The sequence below is a fragment of the Narcine bancroftii genome, chromosome 4 (genome assembly GCF_036971445.1).
Source record: "Narcine bancroftii isolate sNarBan1 chromosome 4, sNarBan1.hap1, whole genome shotgun sequence".
Lineage (NCBI taxonomy): Eukaryota > Metazoa > Chordata > Chondrichthyes > Torpediniformes > Narcinidae > Narcine > Narcine bancroftii.
The window spans coordinates 195,016,729-195,040,126 of record NC_091472.1 but is presented as its reverse complement, the minus strand read 5'-3'; the positions used below and the strand labels follow the sequence as shown (position 1 = coordinate 195,040,126).

The window sequence follows — 23,398 nt, the reverse complement described above, 5'->3', positions numbered from 1 at the left end:
AAACTAGTATTTGTTTAAGCTTATATTAATTAAGCTTCCCTACTGACAAGATTTATTGCGCATAATTTTGACTGTTGTAGACCAAAAGGTGAATGACCAAGGGCTAGTGTGTTCTGAATGCAATGGTTATGGTGGGCCATGGTCATAAGAGTTGAAGCAGGCTCTTGGCCCATCATGTCCAGGTTGACCATCAAATAGCTGTCTCTACTATCCACTCAGTCAGTGCATTCCAGATTCCAATGGATCTGAGTGAAAAAAATCTTGATCTAAATCTTTTACTGCTTATCTTAACTGAACCTTCTGCTGTGGGGAACTTTTTTTTTAGCATCCATCCTATCCATGCCCTTCAATTCAGTTTCCTTTGCTCAGCTTCTCCTCAAAATTGAAATGCTCCATCCAGGCAACATCCTCACCAGTGCAATCTTGTCCTTTCTATAATGTGGTGACTGGAACTGCACACATTACTCCAGCTGTGGAATAACTAAAAAGCACTTTTTTTTAAGCTTGCACTATAACCTCCCTACTCTTTTATTCTGTGATTGGTTAAACACAAATTGCTGATTGTTTTCAGTTAAGAGGTGCTCTCAGTGCTGTTATACTTGTACATTAATGACCCATTCCCTGGTTCACTGCCCTGACTGTTATCTAAGCCATTGTCTGTTCAACTGGAGATCCAGGATGGAATGTGTCTGACACATTGTAATCCCTTGGTGATGGGAGCAAAAGCGTATCCAACCTCACCCTCCTCCTGTTGAACAAGAAAATCTGCACATGCTGGGGTCAATTGCAATACACAAATGTGCTGGAGGAACTCAGCAGGTCATACAACATCCTTAGGAACTGAAAGGTAACCAACGATTTGGGCCTGAGCCCTTCATCAAGTCAGGAAAAACACCTGAATACAAAGATGGGGGAGGGGAAGAAGGGAGCAAGGGCAGAGGGAGGAGTGCAGGCTAACAGGTAAGAGGTTAGGTGGATTCAGGTGGGAGGATAGAAGAGAAAGACATGGAGAAGTGATGGGGGAGAGGCCAGAGTGTGAAGAAGGGTAGCTCTTGGATAGGAGAAGGAAGGGAAGAAGATGGGAAGCTGGAGGAAAGGAAATAGGGCTGAGAGAAGGAAAGAGACTAGGGGACAGGGTTAATGGAAATTGGAGATGATGTAGCGGTCGGTTAGCCAGTCGAGCGGGCGCACAGTGCGGTATCATGAACTCTCACTGATGCGGTACTCATCTCATGGACCTGTTACGAGCCCAAAGGACCCCAAAACCCAGCAGCATAGACATTCACCAAGACAAGTGGTTTTTAAAACAAAAGTTATTTTTAATCAAATTTAAACATGAAAATAGAATCAAACTTTAACTTACCTCTAGACTTATACTTAACTACATACTAACCCAAATTAACCCCCTTCTAATTCTAAGCATACCTGTATGTGATGTGTGTAAATTCAAGAAAAGTTCTTTGGTTCACAGTTCAATCTCACTTCTTCCAAGTTCTCTGGTTGGAGGCAATTCTTATACTGTGCTCAGAATTTAACATGTATAAAGTTCACCAGGCTTTGGTGCTTGAAAAGTAAATGTTTACCACTCAGGAAGGTTCTTGTAGGGTTTACATAGAGAGATTTGTTGTTCCAGGATTTCCATAACTGAGGCACCACCATTAGTTACCTCAATGTCTCGCTGATTAAAATTGCCCCATCAGGGTTTTCCATATGGTAACCTCTTCCTCTAGGCGAAACATCAGACAGATAGCACTTCCAGCCATCCACTGCTTTTGGAACTTTTCATCAGTTCTTCCTGGATTGCACTGTTCAGTGTCCCACACACACACTGACTGAGAGAGGTTGTGACCTCTCTCTTTCTTTCTCTCTCTCTCCAACTGAAAACTTCCAGAGAAAGCATGTGACTCATGTGACTTGCAAAACCCCCACCTTCTCCAGCAAATAACAGGAGTTCTTCCTTCCGCTCAAATTGTTATCTTAAGTATAAACAAAACCCAGGAGTGACCTTTCTGTGAGCACTTTGAAGAAAGGGTACTTGTAGCTATCCTGGATCCTGTTCCAAACAATGGTCATTCATTTTATGACGTCAGTCCAATTAACACCTACTTCACATTCTCCAGAGATTTTGCAATATTTCTTCAATCTTTGAAATAAGATCAGTTTTAAAATGTGTGTATGTATGTAACCTACTCTAAATCTTACCAAATTCCCCCAATATTATAATCATTACAGACCGCACGCAAAAGATAGTGAGTGCCGAGGAATGGCACGTTGATCTGCTGAGTCTCCTGCCGAAAGGCACTGGAAACTCACAAGGCTTAATTTAAACTTGCCGGTCCCGTGGATTGGCAGCAAAGCCATAGTGACGTCCCACCTTGTCCTGTGGAGCTCTGGACATGCGGTATATAAAAGAAGCTTGTAAACTCTGAATAAATCAGTCTTGAGTTGACTACTCTGGCGTGTGTTTGTATTACTTTAGTAGCTCTACCGTAGTAGCTGCTACAATGTTGCTATTAATGCCACCTGGTTGGAGACTGCTGAGATGGAAGAAATGGGTTGTTCCCCCAATTTGTGGGTAGCCTCAATTTTATTTATTGATTTATTTTTAATACCTTAGGAGTCGATCCTGGCATTGAAAACTATGCAGTCTAATTACACCAAATTAGCTTACCAACCCCATACATTTTTTAGAGTGTGGGAAAAACCAGAGTACCCAGGGAAAGCCCATGTAGGTCACTGAGAGAACGTACAAACTCCATACAGAAAGCACTATATTTGAACCTGGGTCGCTGGTGCACTTAATAGTGTTACGTGAAGTCATGGACAGACTTGGTGATGTGACAATGATGTTTGGAATTTAAATGGTTGGCCACGGGGAGGTTCTTTTGCAGTGACTGAGCGAAAGTGCTCAACAAAACAATCTCCCAGTCTGTGTCCAGTTTGCAATGTATTGCATCAGGAGCACTGGATGCGATAGATGACCCCAACAGATTCACAGTGAAGTGTTGCTTCACATGGAAGAACTGTTTGGGGCCCTGAATAGCAGAGGGAGGAGGTTTTAGTGCAAATGTTTGCTCTCCTCTCCTTCCCCTTCTCCCCACCTTATTTTCCTGATTCCTGACAAAGACTCAGGCTTGAAACACTGACTGCTCTTTACTTCCTATAGATGCTGTGTGATCTGTTGAGTCTCTTCAGCACTTTTGCATATTGCACTTGATCCCACCATCTGCAGATTTTCTTGTTTAATATCATGTTGATTTAGTTTCCACTACTGCTATGTATGTTCATTTTTCATTGTTAATATGTATACTTACTATTTCCATTAGTATCATGGATGCCCGAGAGTTTGAGTGGGAGAGCCAGCTTCGCTTCTACTGGGTACGTCTGCCAGATGAGCTGAGGGTTCATCAGTGCACAGGTCATTTTGACTATGGCTATGAATATATGGGTTTGAATGGTCGCCTCGTCATCACTCCGCTCACAGATCGTATCTACCTAACGCTGACACAGGTACTATGATATCGCCATAAAATTATCAGAAACAAATCTGGAAAATGTTCAGTAGCATCTTCCTAGCACATTCGATCATCCTGATGCTGCTTGTGAAGCTTTCAGAAAGGGCACAAACATCACTTATGACATCAGTGAGACCATGCCGGGAGTTCTGTTTGCCAAACTATAAGAAGGATGTCAATAAGCTGGAGAAGGGTATAAAAGATTCACAGGAAGGTTAGACAATACATTGATGGTCAAGGGTTGGATAGATATGGGTCAAATGCAGGCAAGTAGTACTAGCTCACGTAGACATCTTGGTTGATAAGGACAAATTGGATCAAAGGGCCTGCTTTTTTTTTAACAACACGGTAGAAGCCAATTCCGACCATTTAAATCCATGCTACCCAATGACACCTAAATATACCTGCAACCCCCGTAGGTTTTGGAAGGTGGGAAGAAACTGGAGCATCTGGAGGAAACCCACACAGATATAGGGAGAATGTATAAACTCCTTACAGACAGCGCTGGATTTGAACCTGGGTCGCAGGCACTGTATTAGCGTTGTGCTAACTGTGCCTCCCTGCTGTAAACTTGATTTTGTGACTCTAGAGCAGCCATTCTCAACAGAGGCCCTATGCTGACCCCCCCCCCCCCTCCCCAAGGGCCACAGCACGTTTAAGTAAAAGTCTTGATTTATTTTCACCTCATATTTCTTACGTTTTTATGTATTTGGTAGAAAAATGCCAAAGAAACCAAAACTTAACTGCTTCACAGGGAAGGGGGCCATAAACTGAGCAGATTCCTAAGGGTGCCTTAGCCAAAAACATATTGATAATGGCTTCTCTACATTATGGTATTTACATTAATGTAATTTTATTCTTCACATATTCCCATCAACTTCCCCCATAGGCAATTCACTTGTGTTTAGGATGTGGGAGGAAAGTGGAGAACGTGAAGGAAATCCACATGGTCAAAGGAGAATGTTCAAACTCTGCACAGAGAGTACAAGAGGTCTGGATCACTGAAGCAGTGAGGCAGCAGTTTTACAGCTGCCTCATTGCACATTTCATTGAGAACAACTCTCATTCCTTAAGCTCTAGAGCAGACAGGCACAGTTTCAAGTTCAAGTTTATTATTACCTGCCTGTACATGCATAACCAGATGAAACAGTGTTTCTCCAGACCATGGTACACACATATACACACATACATTTCTCACAAAGCATGTAATAAAAAATTACATACATAAAGATAATAGTGTAAAATAAATATGTATAAATATTATGGAAAATGTGTATAAATTTTATTCTCCTCAAAAAAAAATGTTGGCGTAGCCAAGCTGTTGTAACAGCATTGCTGCTGCTAATTTAGATCCGGGAGAGTGGAGATACAGCACTGCTCCAAAGAGTTAAACGGCCCGGACCTAATGTCAGTGGCTCCATGCAGGCCTGCTAAAGAAGCAGATGATGTTTTAATTTAAAATCCTGTAACCCATGGAGGTCTGTGCCCATGATGGAGGTGCCTGTGCTCGGCAGCGACCAAGAGGGGTTGCAGTCTCCAGGGGAACAGTGGACCGGTGCAGGGCACTAGAAACTGGGAGAACAGTCCCTTTGAGAAGGAGAAGCAGAGGAGAGTTACTACTAAGCGTTCAGTTTAAATCAGTACCCCACGTTATCACGTCATAGCCAACACTCTTCTCCCTTCCCCACCCAGCATACATAGTCTTTGAAACATACAGGTGAGTGTGCGGTTCGTTTGGATCTACAGAGAGGGATGGTATTAGTCGGGGCACTTTGTTGTTACATGATCGGTTCCGGTTCATTGGTCAGGATATAATTGGGTGGTGAAGAAGATGATCTTGGCGGTCTTTTCGGAATTGGGCTGCTTGCCTGGTCTCTGGTTTCAGGTGCCATTCTTGATGGTATCTCCTCGATCCCTTCTCCGTGCCTGTTAACGTGTGATGGAGACACTTCTGGTAGCCGGGTCGGCCCCTCACTGGATAGACGGTCCTTTCCAGCTTTGGGTATCATTGCGTCATCCACTGGTCTTAGTTGGTTGATGTGTCTTTTCTATATCATGTCCCCCACTAGGATGTGATACGAGTATGGACTGAGTTTTTTCAGGACTACTCTCCGCACCCTTGGAGCTTTGTGAATGCAGTAGTCTTGCACCAACACTGGTTCCCCCACTTCAATCGATCTTGGGTCTCTTTTAGCGGAAGCTGACTGTTGCAGTCTGAGGCTGATATTTGGACATATTGCCGACAGTCTGGTCCTTAGATTTCTCCTGAACATCAGCTCTGCAGGTATTCTTTTGGTGGTTGAGTATGGTGTGTTCCGGTAATTCTGCAAGAAATTGGCGATCTTAAGGGACAATGACGAGTCTGAAATTCATCTCATTTTCATGTGTTACGAGCCCAGGGGACCCCAAAACCCAGCAGCAATAGATATTCACCAAGACAAATGGTTACTTAAACAAAAGTTGCTTTTAATTATCTTTAAACATGAAAACAGAATCACACTTCAACTTATCACTATCGACTTACTTAATCTAACTTAACCCCCTTCAAATTCTAAGCGCACGTGTATGTAATGTGTGTGTAAGTTCAGAAAACTTCTTTGATTCGCAGTCCAATCTCACTTCTCATTCCTCCAAGTTCACTGGTTGCAGGCAATTCTTATACTGTGCATAGAATTTAACATTTATAAAGTTAATCAGGCTTTGGTGCTTGAAAGGTAAATGATTACCGCTCAGAAAGGTTCTTGTTGGTTTTCAGAGAGAGATTTGTTGTTCCTTTTTAAATCAGCCACTTCAGTGTCTTGCTAATGAAACTTTCCCCTTCAGGGTTCTCCATATGATAACCTCTTTCTTTCAGGTCATCACAGAATTCCTTTTTGTTTCTCTTATTCCAAATGAAACATTAGACAGCTAGTCCTCTCCTCGTGCATGAACCACAAGGACTTTGACCAGACCATCTTCCAAAAATGGGGCTTTCCATTAAGCTTGTCAGCTGCTTCTGCTGGCTGTAACACTGTACAAGATCTCTCTCTCTCTCTCTCTCTTGCGTTCTCTCGCGCTCTCTCTCGCTCTCTTGCTCTCTCTCTCTCTCTCTCTCAACACACACATACCTGTTTGATTCTCTCTGCTTGCAAAACCACATTATCCTCTTCCAACTCCAGACAGAAGCGGCTCCGACAAACCCTTTAATCTGTTGCCTTTTGTAAACAACAATCCATTAGTGAAGTCTCTTAAGCACTCTTCAAAGCTCTTGCAAAAGCTGTGAGGCCCCGTTGTGGCTGTGATTAGCAGAGCTTCAGCACATCAAATAAGATCTGTTTTAAAGTGTTTGTATGTGACCTACTCTAACAAACCTTTCCCAATTTATCTCCCCAAAACATATACTCTGTCACACCATCCCTCTTTAAAGTGTAATGAGCCCAAAGGACCCCAAAACCCAGCAGCAATAGACATTCACCAAGACAAGTGACTTTCAAAACAAAAGTTATTTTTAATCAACTTTAAACATGAAAATAGAATCAAACATTAACTTAACTCTATACTTAACTAACCCAAATTAACCCCTTTCTAATTCTAGTTCTTTGGTTCACAGTTCAATCTCACTTCTCCTTCTTCCAAGTTCTCTGGTTGCAGGCAATCACCATACTGTGCACAGAATTTAACATGTATAAAATTCACCAGGCTTGGTGCTTGAAAGGTAAATGTTTACCACTCAGGAAAGTTCTTGTCGGGTTTGCAGAGAGAGATATTTGTTGCTCCAGGATTTCCACAACTGAGGTACCACCACTAGTCACCTCAGGGTCTCGTTGATGAAACTTACTCCATCAGGGTCTTCCAGATGGCAACCTCTTTCTTCAAGCTACCACAGAGTTCTATTCCTTCCTCTATTTCAAGAGAAACATCAGACAGATAGCACTTTCAGCCATCTACTGCTCTGGAACTTGCTTTCATCAGTTTCAAACAGTTTTTCCTGGATTGCACTTTTCAATTACTTGTCAGTGTCCCATACACTGACTGACTGACTAAGCTGTTAACTCAACTCTCTCTCTCTTCCAACTGAAACTCCAAAGAGAGTATGTGACTCATGTCTTGTAAAACCCCCATCTTCTCCAGCAAACAGGAGTTCTTCCTTCTGCTCTCATCTGTTATCTTAGGTAAACAATCCAGAATTGACCTTTCTGTGAGCACTTTGCAGAAAGGGTACTGATAGACAGCATGACTCCAACAAGACAATGGTCAACCATTTTTTATGTTGGCAGTTCAATTAACACCTACTTGTGAAAGGTGCTTACATAGAGATCCTGCAATGTGAATTCTTCAGCCTTTCAAATAAGATCTATTTTAAAATGTGTGAATGTATGTGACCTACTCTAAATCTTATAAATTCTCCCCAAATATTAATATTGTTACAAAAGGAATTTTAACTCTTGAGTTAAAATTCAGTTATAACAATACACAATACATGTTATAATAAAGTAACTCAATGTTGAGAGTATTTTTTTCTCTACATGATCAATTTTAACATCTTGACAATCAATCTGCTATCACATTATTTGTACCTCTGATATGATTAATTTGCAGATTATATTCTTGTAACATTAAACTTCAGTTTAACAATCTTCTGTTTTTATTCTTTATTTTATTGAAAAACAGCAGAGAATTGTGGTCAGTAAATATCACAATTGGTTCATGAGAGGTACCGAGATATACATCAAAATTCTGATGAGCAAATATTATAGACAACAGTTCTTTTTCAATAGTGGAATAGTTCCTTTGATGAACATTGATTTTTTTTGAAAAGTAGGCAACTGGATGGTATATTTCATTATCTTTCTTTGGCTTGGCTTCGCGGACGAAGATTTATGGAGGGGGTAAAAAGTCCACGTCAGCTGCAGGCTCGTTTGTGGCTGACAAGTCCGATGCGGGACAGGCAGACACGATTGCAGCGGTTGCAAGGGAAAATTGGTTGGTTGGGGTTGGGTGTTGGGTTTTTCCTCCTTTGCCTTTTGTCAGTGAGGTGGGCTCTGCGGTCTTCTTCAAAGGAGGTTGCTGCCCGCCAAACTGTGAGGCGCCAAGATGCACGGTTTGAGGCGTTATCAGCCCACTGGCGGTGGTCAATGTGGCAGGCACCAAGAGATTTCTTTAGGCAGTCCTTGTACCTTTTCTTTGGTGCACCTCTGTCACGGTGGACAGTGGAGAGCTCGCCATATAACACGATCTTGGGAAGGCGATGGTCCTCCATTCTGGAGACGTGACCCATCCAGCGCAGCTGGATCTTCAGCAGCGTGGACTCGATGCTGTCGACCTCTGCCATCTCGAGTACTTCGACGTTAGGGGTGTAAGCGCTCCAATGGATGTTGAGGATGGAGCGGAGACAACGCTGGTGGAAGCGTTCTAGGAGCCGTAGGTGGTGCCGGTAGAGGACCCATGATTCGGAGCCGAACAGGAGTGTGGGTATGACAACGGCTCTGTATACGCTTATCTTTGTGAGGTTTTTCAGTTGGTTGTTTTTCCAGACTCTTTTGTGTAGTCTTCCAAAGGCGCTATTTGCCTTGGCGAGTCTGTTGTCTATCTCATTGTCGATCCTTGCATCTGATGAAATGGTGCAGCCGAGATAGGTAAACTGGTTGACCGTTTTGAGTTTTGTGTGCCCGATGGAGATGTGGGGGGGCTGGTAGTCATGGTGGGGAGCTGGCTGATGGAGGACCTCAGTTTTCTTCAGGCTGACTTCCAGGCCAAACATTTTGGCAGTTTCCGCAAAGCAGGACGTCAAGCGCTGAAGAGCTGGCTCTGAATGGGCAACTAAAGCGGCATCATCTGCAAAGAGTAGTTCACGGACAAGTTTCTCTTGTGTCTTGGTGTGAGCTTGCAGGCGCCTCAGATTGAAGAGACTGCCATCCGTGCGGTACCGGATGTAAACAGCGTCTTCATTGTTGGGGTCTTTCATGGCTTGGTTCAGCATCATGCTGAAGAAGATTGAAAAGAGGGTTGGTGCCAGAACACAGCCTTACTTCACGCCATTGTTAATGGAGAAGGGTTCAGAGAGCTCATTGCTGTATCTGACCCGACCTTGTTGGTTTTCGTGCAGTTGGATAATCATGTTGAGGAACTTTGGGGGACATCCGATGCGCTCTAGTATTTGCCAAAGCCCTTTCCTGCTCACGGTGTCGAAGGCTTTGGTGAGGTCAACAAAGGTGATGTAGAGTCCTTTGTTTTGTTCTCTGCACTTTTCTTGGAGCTGTCTGAGGGCAAAGACCTTGTCAGTGGTTCCTCTGTTTGCGCGAAAGCCGCACTGTGATTCTGGGAGATAAAACTGCACCTGCTGCTCCCTCACTGGCATCCATTGCTAAAGAAAATGGTCTGTCAAAATCAGGAGATTTCAACACAGGGCAATGGCATAGCATCTCCTTTAAATTTTCCAAAGCTGTCTGACAAATGTTAGTCCACACAAATTTCTCCCCTTTCTTCAAAAGGTTGGTCAAAGGAAGAGCAACCTGAGCAAAATTTCTACAAAATTTCCTGTAATACCCTGCCATTCCTAAAAAAACCTCATTGCTTTCTTGCCATTGGGAATAGAAAACTCAGAAATTGGATTCACCTTTGCTTGAATAGGTGCAACTTTGCCCTGACCAATTACATGACCAAAGTATGTTACAATGGCATTTGCAAATTGACTTTTTGCAAAATTATCAGTTAAGTTTGCTTTGGATAATCTTGTAAACAATTTGTCCAATTCCATTAGATGTTCTTCCCATGTGTCACTTTAGGGACCAAGTCATCAATATATGCATCTGTATGTGTTAACCCTTGGATTACTGAATTAATCATCCTTTGGAATGGTGCAGGGGGATTTTTCATGCCAAAAGGTAACACATTATACTCAAATAAACAGGATGGAGTTACAAAAGCCAAAATATTCTTTCCACTCTCAGTTAAAGGCAGACACCAATAACCTTTCAACAAATCCAACTTAGTAAGAAATTTAGCTTTTCCAATTTTATCAATACAGCCACCTATTCTCGGAATAGGATAAGCATCTATTTTATTTACTGAATTAATTTTCCTGCAATCTGTACAGAATTAACAGTGCCATCTGATTTTGGTACCAGAATTTGAGGAGGACTCCAATCTGAGTTCGAAGGTCTAATAATATATTCCACCTCCTGATCCATAATTTTACTCTGCTCTTTGTTTTTCAATTTGGCCTGCCTCATATTGTGTCTGTTTCTCATCCTCCAACACCTTCCATTTCTCTCTCTCTTCTTCCACCCTCAATTTATCCAATTCCAATTGCAATTCAACAGATCTATCCTCCAGATAATTTTCAAAGTCTTTCTCAACAAATTTTCACTCACCTATATAATATTTGACTATAATCCTCTGTATTTGTATTTTCTTCATCCAATGCTTGACTTCAGTCAGTTTTAATGCCTTAGAAATAACCATCAGTTCCTCTTTTCTCTTGCTTTGCAGCTCTGCAGATGATGGTTGTGACAAAAATGTATCAACATCCATTTCTGCAGTTTTTCCCACACACAAGCTTTAAATTATCTTGAAAAAAACAATTAACTAATAAATCACAAAAATGTCAATTTTCAATCTGAACAGACGAGCCCCCATAAAATGTTATGAGCCCAGAGAACCCCAAAACCCAGCAGCAATAGATATTCACCAAGACTATATGTTCTCCATATGATAACCTCTTTCTTTCAGGACACCATAGAATTCCTTTTTGTTTCTCTTATTCCAAGTGAAACATTAGACAGCAAGTCCTCTCCTCTTGCATGAACCACAAGGGCTTTGACCAGGCCGTCTTCCAAAATGGGGCTTTTCATAAGCTTGCCAGCTTGTCCTGTTCCAGTCCCAGCTGCTTCTGCTGGCTGTAACACTGTACAAGATCTCTGTGTCTCTCTCTCTCTCTCTCTCACACACACACACACACACACACACACACACACACACACACACACACACACACACACACACACACGGAAAAGCCTGTTTGACTCTCTCTCTTGCAAAACCACATGATCCTCTTCCAAAAGCTTCAGACAGAAGCGGCTCTGACAAACTCTCATCTGTTGTCTTTTGAAAACAACAATCTGTTAGTGAAGACTCTTGAGCACTCTTTCGCGCAAACAGAGGAACTACTGACATGGTCTTTGCCCTCAACACCTCCTTCAGTTTGAGCATTCCTCCTAAATCGTTTTATGCATTTCCTCTCCCTGTATTGTGGGAGCAGACCATTTTGCTCAGCCAACTTTGCTCCATGCTGTGATTGCCACTTAATCACATTCCCCTTTTTCCCTGAACCATGCAGTAAATATAAAATTATTAATTAATAATTTCTTTCATAATGTTTTAACCCCTAGATTCCAACAGTCCCCCTTTTGGTCTCATGAAAATGAGACCATCCACCAGTTAACTTATGGGACCAAGACCTCAAGAGTTTTTGCAAGGACCGGGATCTCTGACCCCTTGTTAAACCTAACCTCACAAACTTGGCCATTATGAACACACTTCAGTCCAGTGGGGGCCCCAACACAGTGTTCAGGAACGTCAGTCCAATCCGCAAAGTACTGTTTCGGTTCGTTATGGGCCTCCCAGGCTGACCACAAACACTTTGTACAGTTGTTTCCTTCTCCAGATGCTTCAAGGGCTAGGAACAACATCACCCATAGTCCCCACATAGTGTCCATCACAGCTCCCTTCATTGTTTTGATGCCAATAAATTGATTATACCGTCAACCACTGATATACAGTCACCGTAGTCCAATAGTCTCTTTAAAACGGGACGTGTTAAGTGTTCTTAGTCCGTGATTTCTTCACAGAGTCCCAGTCATCTCTGTTCGAATCTGTTCCAGTGTCCGTGTTGGTGGGTCCGTTGCTGCACACTGACTTCAATGATACCACGTCTCGCCTTTTCCCTGTAGTCGAACCGAGTGGGACGTCCTCTCCACCACTCTGTAGGGTCCTGTCCACCTGGGCTCCGACCACTTTCTCTTGATGACCTTTAGCAGAACCCACTCCGCGACTGATGGTATCGGTGTTTCCCGTTTTCTGTTGGGACTTGTGACCTGTTGTGAAAAATCTGACACCAGAGCCGTTAGTTTATCATAATAAAGCTTGCATCCCATTGAACTTACCTCATTCTTCGTAGTCTGAATTCCGGCTCCCGGTCCCGGAAACTGGTGCCCCGTTTGTAGTTCATATGGAGTAAATCCTGTCACAGAACTTACCGAACTCCTTATTGACATTAATGCCAGGGGCAACGCATCCACCCAATTTAGTTTGGTCCGTGCCTGTACTTTCCCGATCTTACCTTTTATTGTTTGGTTCATCCTCTCCACTTTTCCTTGGGATTGTGGATGGTACACCATTCCAAAGGCATGTTTCAATCCCAACATTGCTTCTACCTCCTGTAGATTGTTATTCTTAAAATGACTTCCATTATCGGACCTAATTTTTCTAGGAAATCTGTGTCTCAGAATATACTGGTTGATCAGGAATTTACATACCGTCCTTGCATCTTCTCTTTTGGCAGGGATTGCCTCCGGCCACCCTGTGAACACATCTACTGCTACTAAGAGGTATCGATAGCCACTTACCCTCTCAATCATGTCCGTATAATCAAGTACAATTTCCTGCCCTGGTAACTTAGGTAACGGGAACTGTCCTTCATGTGGCTTTACAGTCGCCTTGACATTGAAAGTTATACATGCCTCACACTCTCTAATATGGTTCTCCACCATCGCCGGCAGGAAGGGGTGCCACCAATGTATCAAATACCTTATCATCTGCTTCTTTCCACAGTGTGTTAGCCCATGCACCTCCTCGAGGAGGGGTTTCATGAGTCCAGATGGTAAAACTGTCCTCCCGTCTATCGATCTCCATAGTCCTTGATCCTCGGTTGCCCCCCTTTCCTCCCATACCATCCTTTCCTGAGGTGATGCCTTTGCTTGTTCCTGTATTATTACTTCTACCCTACATGGTGGTAATAAGTCATGTGCAGTTCTGTCTGCCTGTATCATAATAAACTGAGGGCCGTATCCTGCTGCCCTTTTAGCGGCCATGTCCGCTTCCTGATTTCCCCGAGCCACCATCGTATCTGTTCTATCATGTCCTTTACATTTAAGAACTGCTAATGCCCTTGGTTTCAGGAGAGCCTCCGCCAGTTTCCTAGCGTCCTTCTCGTGTTTAATTGGGGTCATTGCTGCTGTTAAAAACCCACTTCTAATCCATTGACTAAGCTCAACCTGTATTGTCCCTACCACCTATGCCAAGTCTGTATATATATTGACCTCCTTCCCTTCTGCCCATTCTAATGCTGCTATCATTCCTTGTAGTTCTGCGAGTTGTGCTGACTCCTTTCCTCTCACTGTCCCTGTAATGATTTCTTCAAATCCTCCTGTAGTTTTTCGTACCACCGCATAGGCAGCTTTCAATCCATCTGTGGGGTGTCTGTAACAACACCCATCTGTAAACAAGGTTTCATCTGGTTCTCTTAAGGGTGTAGCCTGTAAGTCAGGTCTTATTTTAATATCCTTTACTACCCTCTTCTCACAACAGTGTGGTTCTCCCTCTCCCATATTGTCTGCCATGTTAATGCCTTCATGGGTAAACGTAACATCTGGAGCATTCAGGATCTTTTCTAGTCTCGTCTGCCTTAGCGAAGTCATTGTAAATGCTGTCGAGCTCACAAATGCTACAATACTATGTGTTGTTAATACCGTCAGGCCATGTCCCATTACTATGTGTGCCACCTTTTGAAGAATCTTTGCTACTCCCGCTGCATGTCTCGTACATGGTGGGTGTCTGTCTTCCGTCGGGTCTAGTGTGATACTCACATACATGAGCACACATCTTCCACCCCCTTTTTTCTGAAAAAAGAACACCATCCATTGTGTGTGCTTTTTCAGAAACATCCAAAAAGAAAGGTAGTTTATAATTTGGAATCGCCAAATCTATAGCTGTTGTAAGAGCTTATTTCAATAGAATAAAACTCATCTCAGCCTGTGCAGTCCAATCAAGTGTAGCTCCCAGATTCCTCATCCCCTGCTCATTCACCAAAGTTCGCAGTGGATGTGTCAACTCACCATACGATGGGATAAACTGCCTACTATAACCTGTCAAACCCAAAAACGAAAGCATTTCCTTAACTGTCTTTGGTTTTGGATGATGTAGTATCGCTGTTCGATGTGCAGGGGAAATCCCTGTGCCTTTCGTTGAGACCATTCTACCTAAAAAGGTGACCACTTGTCTGCAGCATTGCAGCTTTCAGCGAGAGACTTTAAAGCCTGCCTTGAACAGCTGCACTAGCAGGAGACAGGTGGCCTCCAAACAGGAAGTATGATCAGGTGCTGTTAATAGGATGTCATCTACATACTGGATCAGAACTACCCCACCTGGCAGTGCTAGTCCCCCCAGCTGTTCTTTCAACACCTGATTGAAAATCCCTGGAGATAAGATAAAGCCCTGCGGAAGCCTAGTATACTGTAACTTTCTACCTTTATACATGAACGAAAACACATCTCTTAATGGTTCTGCCAGCGGCAAGCAAAAGAAAACATTCGCTAAATCTATGCAAGAGAACCACTTGTGGTTAGGGGTTAAAGCAGTCATGGCAGTATATGGGTTTGGTACTGAAACTGTGGGAGTTCGCACAATACCATTGATGCATCTTAAGTCATGGTCAATCCGATATTTGCCCGTGTCCTGTTTCGGAACAGGTAAGATGGGTGTATTCCAACTAGAACACGAATGTTCCAACACCCCTGAATACATAAGGCCATCAATGGTATCTGCCAAACCTTCCTCAGGTTCAGGTTTGTGGGGATACTGCATCTGCCAAATTGGGGTGTAATCTGACAGTTCGAAGGTTATGGGATCAACCTGCTGACAAAAACCCACATCTGCTGATCCCACTGACCACAGGTTCTCAGGGAGAGAATCTAGCATAGGGGCCGAGTCGGGGTGATCCATCTTCTCTCTACCATGAAAGCGTTCAATCTGTCTATGCTCAAGGAGGACTCGATCATATGTCGGGGACAAAATCCTGTATGCCTGACCAGATGAGGAGAACTGCACTGTCGGTATTTGGGTATCGGACCAGTCACTTCGGGACATCAAGTTCTGACACATCGGTCCCAAATCTTTTGCCTGGTGAGTAGTGCCAATTGCAAGGGTGACATGAGGAATGGCCTCACCTGCCATCACATACCATTCCAGCTGTTCAGATGTCAGTGCTACCGTAGCAGCCACTCCCGCCTTTCCTACCACTATGTAGTCCGAATTGATCTCCCATTGCATGCCCTCTACCTCTTCATAAATGCTGATACATTTCATCCCCATCCCTATCGTAAAAGAGGGTCATATGGGGGGGTCCGAGGGAGGGGTATACGGGTGTAACGTCTGGATCCACGGCTTCCATTGATTATAAAGCTTTAGCAGCCCTCCCTTCTGTGGGTCCTCTGGTTCCAGCAGCCCCCAGTAAATGTCAGCCCATAGTCCCTCAGACGTGGATCCTCCAGCGGCTGACACCAACATCTGAGAACTGGAACAAAGCGTAGTTAATGAACAGTTCATTGAATATCCATTTGGAAAGGTGACCTCTAATCTGCTAGGTCCACAAAGGATCGATGCTCCGCACCTGACCAGCAGATCTCTGCCCAAAAGATTAGTAGGGCACATGGCTGACAAAATGTATTGATGTGTAAAAGTCTGTCCCGCCACAGAAGTGACTAGTGGTGTAGAAAACGGCAGATTTTCTGGTGTACCCGAGAACCCTATCAGCTGGACGCTAAGGATGATGTTTTAGTTTGAAACTCAGCGCCAGGAAGTGTTGAAAATCTGGCTCCCGTATCCACTAAAAAGGATACTTCCATGTCCATTACTTTAATCTGCAGGAAAGGGTCTGCCAACCTAGCCTGCTCGTGGGTGCTCGGGCTCTGTCACTGTGGGCAATATTGCTCCTCCTCTGTCAGCAAAGGGAATTGTCTCTTCGGAGCTAGAGCCGCATGGGGTGCCTGATGTACCGGGGGTGGCATTGACGATCTCTGGGGCTGGACCCAATGCTCATTTTGTGGTGGTCCATATCCCCTTCCCCCAGTGTCCTGAGGACCCCAAACTAGGGGGCAGTCTCTCTTCCAGTGTCCTGGCTGACCGCATACAAAACATACGGCTGGCTGCATTCGTGGAGCACCCCGACCTCTCCCTCTTACTCGGAATCCCCCCATTGGACCTCCCGTTCTGCCCACATAGGTGGGACCCGGTGCCCAATTTGGGGCCGGGTGCCAACTCGTATTATTCCCTTGTGGTGGCTGCGGTGGCTGCTGAATCATCTAGTTCGCACCCTTTGAGGAAATCTTTTTTGCCTCGTTTGCCTTTTTCCTAGCCTCGTCCAATTGAAGTTTAAGGAGTTGCACTTGTGCCAACTCCGTAGTTTGTTTGTCCTCCTTTTGCTTAGCCCTGTAACGTTTCATGTGATGGGTCAAATGTTTTTCCCATTGCTCATTCGAGCAGCCAGGAATATCAGGGTTATTCTCTAACGCCTCCCTAACTACAGCTGGCAGTCCGCTCGTTACTGCAGCCCTAAAGAGTGTAGTCTGCAAGGGATCTGTGGCTGGGTGTACTCCTGCTTTATCCGTCCAACTCTCCTTACACTGACTCAAAAAAGTCGAGATCTCCTTATCCTCCTTTATGGAAAAGGTCAGGGACTGCATGACACCGGGGGGAACGGGAAACTTATCCCGCATTGCCCCTCCTACTGCCGTAGCATGTTTGCCAAATGGCTCGGCATCGAGGCACCTAGTGATTCCTGCGATCATTTCTACCTGCTGTATCTCCCACAGCCCAAGCTGTTTCCCCAGTACTGCTCTCCAATCCCCTATGGCTATCTTATGTCCCATCGTATATTGGCAGAACTTTCCCATCCACGGTCCACCTCCCTCAGTCGGAGGTGGCATTTTTGTCCAAAATACAATTCATGTCGGTGAATGAGAAGGGTTGATACCTTTCCCCAATTTGCGGACCCTTATAAATTAGCGGCATCTCTTTATACCTTTCTGGAAGCCGTACTTCCTCCCTGTCCCGCAATGCATATCCCAAAGGGGAGCGAGGGTTCTCCTGACCCTGTCTCCTGTGTGTGATCATGCTCCCCCTGATCGTGACTGGCTGTTCCTCCTCTTCACTCTCAACACTCACACTAGCTATTTCATTTTCCTCGTTCTGCTCTCTCTCCCACTCCCATCTGACACTCGCTGGGTCATTTCCCTTCCTATTCTCCTCTTCTTGTCCCAGCTCTCTCTCATCTGTTTTTCCCAAGCACCTACTATTTTCCCTTACTGCACATATATCATTCTGTATTTCGTGCACCCATTCCTTTGTTTCCTCCACTCTCTCCTGCGCAACTCTCTTAAGTCTCTCCTTCGCCTCATGTAGTTCTGGACCTGTTGTGACATTCACTATTCCCTCACTTATCTGCATCGTTGGCATCTGGGGAATAGGATAAGGTGGTGGCAATGTCTCTGGTAACTTTGGATATAGCGGGGATGACGGCTTAACCTCCCCCGTTTTCTCCTTTGTGATATGGGATCCCTTTTTAATATCATGTTGAAGGTTCGCTTCCACAGCCATGCAAGCCAATGTCATACTGTTCCTTCACTTCTTTCTGCTGTTTAAGCCTTCTTCTATTCCATATAGATCCTTGTCCCTTTGCCTCATGTTCCTGTACCTCCTTGGCTGCTTCCCTCTCTGCTTCTCCTAAGTACATTACCAGCCGGATTTTTTCAAACCCTCGTGGTACCTTCCCCTGACTCTGCAGCTCTTTCCATATCTGTTTGTACCGTGCCATAGCCTGTACCTCCTCTCCCTTTGGTAATCCTCCCAGTAATTGATTCCTTGTTTTTTCCCACTGTCGGTTTACAGATGGGGGAACCCATCTGTCTTCCCCGAACTCCCCTAATTACTCCTTCCATCTTATGTTCCGATTTTTAACCCTTTAGACTTTGTACTTCACTGGGTCTCTCCCCTGGTAGGATTTTGCCATCCTGCAATCTACTTCGACCCTTCCCACGTTATTATAAACACCAGCGGCACACTGTACACAATCCTTAAACAAATACTTATTATAAACTATTATGATACACTACACGATTCTTAAACAGATACTTATTATACACTACTATGGTACACGATCCTGAAACAAATACTTATTGTACACTATTATGATACACTATTCTTAACCAAATACTTATTATACACTATAGAAACAAATAACTATAACACAATACACCTTAATCTATTTGGCCAAGTGTCTAAACCTATATCTCGAGATCGCTATGAGGGGACTCTAACCCCGTTCTACTAGGGGGACTCTAACCCCCTTTTCTTGCAGGGGACTCTAACCCCCGCTTCTTACAGGGGACTCTAACCCCAGTTCCTTATGGGGGACTCTAACCCCCGTTTCTTGCAGGGGACTCTAACCCCTGAAGCTTTATTCTTTGGCTTTAACTAGGACTTTTGCAGAGTAGTGACAACACACAATTTTATCGTTGCCAATAGCAGAACTTCGTTTAAACAGGCGTCTGCTTACCTCCTTTTGTTGAATGGTCACTTGTTGTTATCACCACACCACAATCGACCGGTGTTTCGTATCTTTTTCTTCCGTCACTTCTCCATCTTCATCACGTCGGGGTCACCAAATTGTCGGACTCTGGCTTTACTTTACTCTTAATTTAGTCTATATGTGGTCTGAGTCCAGCGTGTTCTTTGAATGAAGTGATAGGAGAAGGTATTCGGTTCAACAGTCAATTTATTTACACAGCACAAGAATAAAACTTAACAGAGCTCTGGTTCAGTCGTTAGTTCATAGGTCACCTGCACAGTGAGCTATTCCCCAAGACTGACCTCTACTGTCCAGTCTCTACAGTTTATATAGATCAACCTTATCATACAGAACAAAAGTTGGCTTCCTTTGCTAGATTTCATTATCATACAGAACAAAAGTTGTCTTCCTTTGCTAGATCTTTTTGCATAAGGGTTATCACAAGTCATCTCCTGTTTTGCAGATATCTGGGGTGTAGCGCTCCCATCTTAATCCTCCAGGCCAGACTATCCTGTTGTTTTGATCAGAAATTAATTCATCCCCAGATATTTCTAATTATTTCTTTGTTCTCATTTGGCCAATTTCTGCTGTTCTCTTTAACACCTCCTCATGCCTTAATCTTTCTCCTAGACTGGTTTTCCATTCCCTTTGTTTCTTGCTGGACATTCTTTGTTCTGGTCTGGCCTGTTTCTCCTGTGCTACTCAACATCTCCTTCAGTTTGAGCATTCCTCCTGTTAGAAACAGAATTACCTTTAAAGAAATTGCTCGAGACAAAAATTGAGAACAAAGAACATTTATTACAACAACAATGCAAAGCTGGGTGCTTCCCCTTACCCTGGGAATACACACATACACTGGGGCTCACCCAACTTTTATACAGTTGATTTCAGTATAGGAATACCCTCCCCCTTACATTCTTCTGCCTCCTGCTGGAGAGGTTTGGCATTAGGCAATCCTGTCTGCCTACGTGCTGTTTCTGTGCACTTGGTGGACCAGGGGGTATCCTGTCGGTGTCCCTTCATGTTATTGTCCTTATTCACACCTTCCTGATTCTCGGAGCTACAGTCTCTTGATATGCAGACTTCGCTAATCCTGTCTAGGGTTAACTAATTTAATATGTATAACTTTGTAAATCTATGGTTAACTAATTAGATATGTAGAACTTGGTACTTCTGTCTAGGGCTAGGAGACCCTTATCTCATCCAGACTATCTCAACTTCCTACACTCTATTATTCCTTACTGCTCCTTATCTTATTCATATGGAGGGCTCATTGATCTTGTCACAAAGACTAGAAGATTCTTATCTTAAATGTGCTGACTCTGCTTTCCTGCATCCTAATTCCCAAGCTCATCCTGTTTGTACTGGTTACATTCATTTACTAATGTATGAATTTTAGTTTCCTTCATGTTCATAATTTTAGATCAGTTTTCTCATCTCTCACAATCCTCACTTTTCTTTTAGATCAGTAATACTGATCTTTCACCATGATCAGTGTTACTGATCTTAGGTTACTGGTCTCAGTGGTACTGATCCCCCCCCATCCTCACTTTTCTTTTAGATCAGTATTACTGATGCTGTAAAGTGTAAGGTGTTGTTTTTCCCAGCTGGTCAATAACCGAATTGCAGTCTCTGTGTCGTTGGATAGAGTTAGGGAAACATACTTTCTTTGGGCTATAGTGTTCTGACGAGGGGTTCGATGAATTAAAAACTGCAGCCAAGTCTTTAGGTAGGGGAGCACCATAAACGTCAGAGTAGCGAGTCCAGCTGCTATAAAGGTTGTGAGTATCAGGCTCCAGTTTTTAGTAAAGAGTCTAGTCCATCCCACATCAGTCCGAGGTTGCCAAGTCTGAACATGGGCATGGGCAGATTCTCGTTGGTCTTGAAGCAGTGTCTTTAACCGCCCGACTGTTGTAAGCTGCAGCGAACGAGTCCTCAAGACGCCTGTGAGAAACGCTGCCTTCAGCAGCAAACAAGTCCTGAAGAAGTCTGTGAGAAACGCTGCCTTCAGCAGCGAACGAGTAGCGAGAGTCAGGCGATTCTGTTGAATTGTGGCTAGTATCTGATGTTCCTCTTCAGCCCCGAACCCGAGGGCCACTGATCTCCGAAGGCTGTCTGGAGTCTGATATTGAAATGCCAAGCAGCTTTAGAGTACTGTAGCAGCTCACGTTGTTTGTAACTGGTGCTCCCCTTCATGGGGTGGTGTTTGTGATGAGAAGAGACCAAGCTGGGGGGGATTGTTTCTTGTGATTTAACCTGTGTGTTGCAGCTTGTCTGCTAACATTAGCATGAGTATCATTGAACTTGTGAGTGCAAGCCTGTCTGTGTACATTAGCATATGTATTAACTCTCTCTCTCTGCGACATGTACAATCCTGACTACCATTCTGTCTGTCTTTGTCCCACCATGTCCTTTATGTTATCGCTTTAAAACTCCCGTCTTTAATACCTGTGTAGGCTAAGATACAAATTAGATGTACTCCACTAAAGCTGTTCAGTTCCCCTGGTCCGTATTGGAATCCCTTGTTAACCCATACCCCACTATGACTATACATTAAATCTATGCCCTGTCTACATTCTAAAGGAAAATAATTGTCACCTCTGCTGCCCCTATCCCAGGAGGACTTAATACATTGTGAGTAATTAAGTGATGTCCCAGAAATGGAGAAGCAACAATTAAACAATACAATAAATGGTAAAAACAACATTACGGCACTTTTTCACGGCGTAGTGTAAGTTTCAGGTCTGAAGGATGAGGAACTGCACGCCAGGTTGAGGGTTGAGTCTGTGCGTCGTGATGTTGTGGTTCGGAAGCTGGTTTGATTCTTTGAATGTCGGTCCAGCCTATTTCTCTTATTCGTACGGCGGTGTCTGTAATTAAAAGTACACAGTAGGGACCATCTCAGGCGGGTTTCAGTTGGTGATGTTGGCATGCTTTTACATATAACCAATCACTAGATTTAATAAAATGAATAACAATCTGACTTTTCTTTGAGTTAGTGTAAAAATTGTAAAATGAAACACAAACCATATTTCCATGGGTTTTGTATATATTAGACCTTATTAAAATGCAGTTGGAGCTGTTTGTCTGTATGAGGCAACCAACCTGCAATTTGTTAGAGTGAGTACATAACAGACATTGCAGCACAAGAGCCCCTGCAAGAGAACTTGAAACATATTCAACCTTTAGTTCTGCCTTAAGTAAAATGCCTTGTGCCACAGCTCACAAGATCTGGCCTTATTTAAAACAGTCTGTAAAACAGGCACCAAAAAAATTTAAAAGATGTTCTTATGAAGATTGGATACACAATCATTTAAGTACAGGCTAGTTTCTATTATATTCCACTTAAAGTTCTGCTGCATGAATCCTGGAGCTTGTGAAGCCATTATTGAATCAAGAAATATTGGTGCCATGCCAATCTCATTCTAACATGCCAATTTCTCCAGTCCTTAAGTCAAGATGTACTGAATAGCATCTGGTAAAAGATCTGTGAGTTATTAATGATATTATTATTCTTATGCACCCAATTATTCTGAACTATGCCACCAATTTAAATCATATTCCACCTATTGCAGTACTCACACAGCACCATAGACCAGTTCGCAGGTTTATTTCTCCATTAAGCTAAATCCCGTCGCGCAGGGTTTACCTCCGTGATTATTTACAATGTAACTTCCGCACTACCAGATTTAAATATAAACCTGATGAATGGGGGGGAAAGTTATCATGAATTAAATAACAGCGGCAATACAGAGAAATTGTGCTGAGGCATTAATTTCACTCCGGAGGAAAATGCACCAGAGAAATGAATGATTAAACTTATGGGAATCCCCAGAGGTATCTTTATTCTCCAGAGGTGGGTGATCTTTAAACTCATGGACCTTGACTGCTGAATGTGTACTAAATCTATTGAGAGGGCTCCATACCTCTAACTGCAAGAGAGGAGCCTGGAGTCTCAGTTTCAAGTGAACAGCATACAATTCATTAGAGCCACAACGTGCTTAAAGGGACATGCACACTCCCCCTTCAACTGGCTGATCCAGCCACTTTACACATCAGATCCTTTCTTTATCTCACATACACTTAAAGTTAAGATGTATAGAACTCACCCTATTTGCGCAAACATTTCTCCCTGCGAATGTTATAACATCACTCAACTCTCAGGTACTCCCTGTGCAAAATCACATTTGAATACAATTTATTTCATAAATTGGAATTAACTGGTAGTTAAATTTGCTCATTCTACAGTATTGATAAATGATCATTTATGACATTTAAATTT

General features: G+C 43.5%; 1 protein-coding gene across 3 annotated transcripts in view; it reads left to right on the top strand.

The window, feature by feature from the left end:
* The window catches only part of dnah10 (dynein axonemal heavy chain 10), a 677,292-nt gene that overhangs the window by 265,479 nt on the left and 388,415 nt on the right, over positions 1–23,398 (top strand). For 2 of the 3 annotated variants that reach the window (XM_069933472.1, XM_069933474.1), the window contains one exon: positions 3,327–3,510. In XM_069933472.1, coding sequence (XP_069789573.1) covers positions 3,327–3,510 — 184 coding nt within the window. The remainder of the gene's footprint in view (positions 1–3,326; positions 3,511–23,398) is intronic. The other variant, XM_069933473.1, reaches the window with a different exon arrangement.